Source organism: Pelmatolapia mariae, linkage group LG15 (assembly GCF_036321145.2).
Source record: "Pelmatolapia mariae isolate MD_Pm_ZW linkage group LG15, Pm_UMD_F_2, whole genome shotgun sequence".
Taxonomy (NCBI): Eukaryota; Metazoa; Chordata; class Actinopteri; order Cichliformes; family Cichlidae; genus Pelmatolapia; species Pelmatolapia mariae.
In genome coordinates, this window is record NC_086240.1 from 41,356,111 (window position 1) to 41,362,110 (window position 6,000).

At 37.9% G+C, this 6,000-nt stretch overlaps 1 protein-coding gene across 1 annotated transcript in view; it reads left to right on the forward strand.

Annotated features, from left to right (window-relative positions):
• The window catches only part of LOC134642666 (NLR family CARD domain-containing protein 3-like), a 199,206-nt gene extending 195,296 nt beyond the window's left edge, over positions 1-3,910 (forward strand). Inside the window, exons 6-8 of the mRNA XM_063494573.1 lie at positions 2,126-2,299; positions 3,177-3,223; positions 3,387-3,910. Of these exons, the coding sequence (XP_063350643.1) occupies positions 2,126-2,299; positions 3,177-3,223; positions 3,387-3,910 (745 nt within the window). The remainder of the gene's footprint in view (positions 1-2,125; positions 2,300-3,176; positions 3,224-3,386) is intronic.
• The last annotated feature ends 2,090 nt before the right edge of the window (positions 3,911-6,000 follow it).

The window sequence follows — 6,000 nt, forward strand, 5'->3', positions numbered from 1 at the left end:
TGGGTGAAGAGGGCTCTCCATTTACATGTACAAATTGGAGTCTATTAGATAGATATGATACAAACCATTGCAGTGCAGTACCTGTAATACCTACAGCATGTTCTAATCGCTCTAATAGGATATTATGGTCAACAGTATCGAACGCTGCACTGAGGTCTAGCAGGACAAGCACAGAGATGAGTCCACTGTCAGAGGCCATAAGAAGATCATTTGTAACCTTCACTAAAGCTGTTTCTGTGCTGTGATGAGCTCTGAAACCTGACTGAAGCTTTTCAAATAAGCCATTCCTCTGCAGATGATCTGTTAGCTGTTTGACAACTACTCTTTAAAGGATGTTTGATATGAAAGGAAGGTTGGAGATTGGCCTATAATTAGCTAAGACTGCTTGGTCTAGAGATCCTTTTTGAGTAAAGGTTTAACTACAGCCAGCTTGAAGGCCTGTGGTACATAGCCGATTATTAGAGATAGGTTGATCAGATTTAAGATTGAAGAATTAATTAAACGCAGGACTTCTTTGAGCAGTTTTGTAGGAATGGGGTCTAAAAGACACGTTGGAGATGGTCTGGAGGAAGTAATTATTGAAGTTAACTCAGAAAGATTAATTGGAGAAAAAGAGTCTAACTTAACTTCAATAGTACTAAAGATAGCTTTAGATAATATTACATCTGTGGGATGATTATTGGTAATTTTTTCTCAAATTATTAAAAATTTTTTGGGAAGAAGTTCATGAAATCATTACTAGTTAACGTTAAAGGGATGGTTGGCTCGACAGAGCTCTGAGATTTTGTCAGCCTGGCTACAGTGCTGAAGAGAAACCTAGGGTTGTTCTGTTTTTTCTTCAATCAGTGATGAACAGTAAGATGTTCTGACTTTGCGGAGGGCTTTCTTATAAAGCACCAAACTATTTCTCCAGGCTAAATGATGATCCTCTAAATTTGTGACAAGCCATTTCCTCTCCAGCTTACGAGTTATCTGCTTTAGGCTACGTGTTTGAGAATTATACCACGGAGTCAGGTACTTCTGATTTGAGGCCTTAGTTTTCACAGGAGCTACAGTATCCAGAGTCGTACGTAGTGAGGAGGTAAAATTATTAACAAGATAATCGACCTCTGATGGGGTAGTGTTCAGATAGCTGCTCTGCTCTATGAGCATCAAAGATGATGAACAGTGGGTGGATTATATTCTTAAACTTAGTTACAGCGCTTTCAGAAAGACATCTACTGTGATAAAGTCTACTCTCCACTGCTGTGTAATCAATTATTGTAAATGTAAATGTTATGAGACAGGAGAGGGTTTTCAGGAAACACTGTTAAATGTTCAGTTTCTATGCCATATGTTAACACAAGATCTAGAGTGTGATTAAAGTGGTGGGTGGGTTCTTTTACATTTTGACAGAAGCCAATTGAGTCTAATAACAGATTAAATGCCATATTGAGGCTGTCATTTTTAGCATCTACATGGATGTTAAAATCACCCACAATAATTATTTTATCTGAGCTGAGAACTAAATCAGATAAAAAGTCTGAGAAATCAGAGAGAAACTCTGTGTAAGGCCCAGGTGGACGATATATGATAACAAGTAAGACTGGTTTCTGAGTTTTACAGCTGGGGTGGACAAGGTTAAGCATCAGGCTTTCAAATAAATTAAAAGTCTGTCTGTTTCATTCAGTCAGCCAGTCATCCATTTCATGTTTTGTTCACCCATTCTTAATAATAAACACGGCCTTCAGTTTGTCACTCATCAACGAGTCCTGTGTTTGGGTCCTCTTTTCTTTCGCTCCACACCACAACCCCTGACGGTATCTGTGTCCCTAACAGAGTAACCAGAGTGAGCACACATCTGTATATTTTGAGCATGCGTAACATGATGGTACCTTAAACTTGGTCTGTACTTGGCTGTCATTGATGGTGTTTCACAATACAAATTAGATACCAATTAAGAGATGTCTTTATCAGTTTCTTATATTTTCCATTTACATATAGAGATATATTTTTCTCAGAGGAAATTCAAATGTTTCATTTTTTTCCAGAGTTAACCTGTACGATATTTATTTAAACATCAGTTATTTTGTCTTGCCATCTTCAAAGGCGACTCATATAATCATAATTATCATTGTTTATTCAGACTGAGTGACTGCAATCTGTCAGAGAAAAGCTGTGAAACTCTGTCCTCAGTTCTCAGCTCCCAGTCCTCTAGTCTGAGAGAACTAGACCTGAGTAATAACAACCTGAAGGACTCAGGAGTCGACCATCTATCTGCTGGATTGGGGAGTCCAAAATGTAAACTGGAAATTCTTAGGTATCTGTTTTTCATAATTACACATGTAACTAAATAACTGAAGCTAATTAGGTTATTTTATCTATGTGATGTCTTGGTATTTCTAGGATTTCATTCCCAGTTAAAGTAAAGTGAGCTTACATTTCTGAAGTGCTCAACTTAAGGCTATAGAGTTATAAGCAAGTCCTGAAACAAGATTACATATTGTCAAATCTGGTAACTTGTTACTGCACCATGAACACCATACCACACCAGCATTATTTGTGTTGTTCATTATTTTTTTCAGACTGTGTGGCTGTAACCTCTCTAACAAAAACTGTAAAGGTCTGTCCTCAGTTCTCAGGGCCCAGTCCTCTAGTCTGAGAGAACTGGACCTGAGTAACAACAACCTGCTGGACACAGGAGTGAAGCTTCTGTTTGCTGCCTTGGAGAGTCCAGACTGTAAACTGGAAATTATCAGGTCAATATATGAATAAATATATGTGACGCAGACAAATATTGTAACATCACCCCAGCCAGTAGCAGCAGATGGCTGTATATGCCGCTCTGGCTAAACCAACCTAAGTTTGGTTCTGCCAGAGGATTTGTCCTGTTAAAAGGAAGCTTTGCTGCTACTTCTGAACCATAGGTTAACAGTGAGGTCCTGGCAGTGTACCAGAGAAGGGTATGCTATTGTATTATTCAAGAAACTTAATTGACTTAAAACTACCATTAAAAACAGAGGAACAGTTCATATTTTTCACTGACTTTAGAACCATCTGGATGGACATTTCACTGCACTGAAAATGTTAGATACTGATTAAGGAACAGTCTACTGGTGTGTGTATGAGAGCGATGTAATGCCCATGTGTGCATGCCGAAAGAGATTGTGCTTGTCTGACCCCTGTCCTCCTTTCAGGGTCGAGCCTGCTGGAGTCCGATGGTTGAGACCAGGTCTGAAGAAGTGTAAGTGTGTTTTTAATGTGATTCATGAAAACAAAGCAGCACACATTCAACCATCTTCAAACTGTCACATCACTCATTTACATCTCTGATTGTCAAAGTGTCAATCAATGAACAGATGATGGATCAATAACTGCAGCTGGATTGTGTTTGTTTTCTCCATCAGATTCCTGTCAACTCACAATCGACACAAACACAGTACACAAAAACCTCAAACTGTCTGACAACAACAGGAAGGTGACACATGTGAAGGAGGTTCAGCCATATCCTGATCATCCAGACAGATTTGATTATCATCCTCAGCTTCTGTGTAGAAAGGGTCTGACTGGTCGCTGTTACTGGGAGGCTGAGTGGAGAGGAAAGGTTGACATATCAGTGACTTACAGAAGAATCCAAAGAAAAGGAGGCAGTGATAACTGTGTGTTTGGATGTAATGATCTGTCCTGGCGACTGAGCTGCACTGATGATGGTCCTTGTTCTGCCTGGCATTATAACAGAGAAACAATTATCTCCTCCTCCTCTGTCTCTAACAAAGTAGCAGTATATGTGGACTGTCCTGCTGGCACTCTATCCTTCTACAGAGTCTCCTCTGACAATCTGATCCACCTCCACACCTTCAACACCACATTCACTGAAACGCTTTATCCTGGGTTTATAGTTAGTCCTGGTTCTTCGATGTTTGTGTGCTAAAATGAATCTAACGAGTGTCCTTGTCATGACTTCCCTTTATGCAGTTCAATTCAGTTCAATTCAGTTTTATTTATGTATCCCCAAATTACAACAACAGTTGCCTCAAAGAGCTTTATTTTTTAAGGTAAAGAGAATTTATTGTTGTTTATGTTTAGTTTGACTCCTTGTCGCTTTCTTTTTGTCCCACTCGTTTCCTCTCCCATTGTTATCTCATGTATTTGTTGCCTGTATAGGTTGTCCGTCAACTAGATTATTGTAGTCTAGGAGCTTGGAAAGAAAGCAGCTAGACTTCTTCAAATTTCATCAAGACATTTCAACTCTCATCCAAGATGCTTCTTCTTCAAATGGTGGAGTGTCCCAGGCATTTAAACCCACGTTGGGAGTTGTCCCTTAAGACGGTTGTAGACCCATTATTGATCATGTGCCTTATCACATGAGCCAAGGTACATTGTTAAGGTCTCCATCTCGCCTACCATCATACTGAGTTGCAATTCTACAAAGCCTAATTTTTCAGACAGTGTGAGAAATAAAATGATGTGTGTTCATTGGTGCTCCTTCAAACTGCTTCACACTCAATGAAAGTTAAGTAACACAGACTATAACATTAGATTTCTGTTAAGTTCTCTTCCTTCAGACAATAAAGGGTCCTTGGCTTTTGGTAACATTGATTTGTAGAACTGTAATTATTACTCACACACTACATGATGGCTGCACAATGCCCTTTATTCTTAGCAGAGCTTAAACCATATGTCAAAATCTCATAACTCATAGCCTCATATCTTTGTTACACCTGGCTGTAGCTTACTTAAGAAAACTATGCTAGGACAACTTATTAATTGCAAGTATACAGTGCTAACAATAAATTGATGTTTCTGACAGTGCAATACTAATTTTTTTACGCACTGACAAACATTTCAAGGTCTACTAAGTTAAAAAAAAAACTATTTGTAGTAACAGTAACTTTCTTTTAAAAAAATCACATTATGTTTTTTCAACCTTGACATTTCTAGTTCAACACTTATAATAATATAACACTGTGTGGAAATGATTCAAAAAGAATAATTAACAACGCTTCTTGTAATGGTTTTAAATCAGCCCAACTTTTATTTGGAAATGTAAAAAAGTATATGAGCCAACATACTGGACACTATTCTGCTAAAAAACAAACAATTATATTACCATCATTGCTATAATCTTACAATGAAACAAAGTCTCAGATTTAATTAATGTGAAACTAAGTTTAGGCTTTCCACAACTTTGTGTTGTAGTTACATTACTGATATAATCAAAATGTATTTACTGTTCAGTCACAAGTGCAGTGTGTAGTTTAAGAAACACATTTGTTTTGCATTCAAACACAGAAGCTGGTATGTTGTAATATTTTAAGGAGGGCTTGTTTCCAGTCCAGGCATTACTGCCTGAATGACTGCCATGGATTTAAGTGATCCAAATGTAAGTGCAGAAGAAAGTCTTTAACTTCCCTTAAGTACAGTGGCAGTGGATGTGGGCTGGACATGCAATGAGCTTGAACTTGCAGGTGACCATCTTCACTGACCACACTATCTGTGACGGAGGACTCACCTCTCCTGGTGTCCTGCAAGCAAACAATCATATTTTTTAGAACACCAACTTATTTGCTTTCTTAAAACAGTTTTTTTCTGCATTTGCTATAGAACAGACCCCAATTTCGACAATCTCACTAAAAGAGTCGGCTCTTTCGGCTCCCAACCAGCTCTTCAGGTTGTTTTGTTGCTTTAATTAATTTATTATCAACAACAATGCAAAATTTTGCACCAAAGGAATTACTAATGTAAATAAATATGTGGTTTTATTTTTTATATCTTTATATATAAATATATACGGTGGCCCCTAGACACAAAGCACGTACAAACCCCAAAAAGCACATACAAACTCCAAAACACGTACAGACTCCGAAGCACATACAAACTCCAAAACACATTGCTAGCGTTAACTGAACTTCCAAAACAGAGCTACCCAGATCACTTAAATTACACAATTGAAAGCATATGTGTGTTGTTTGTGTATGTATACACAAACACTCATATATATTCAAATAGTCAAAAAAAATG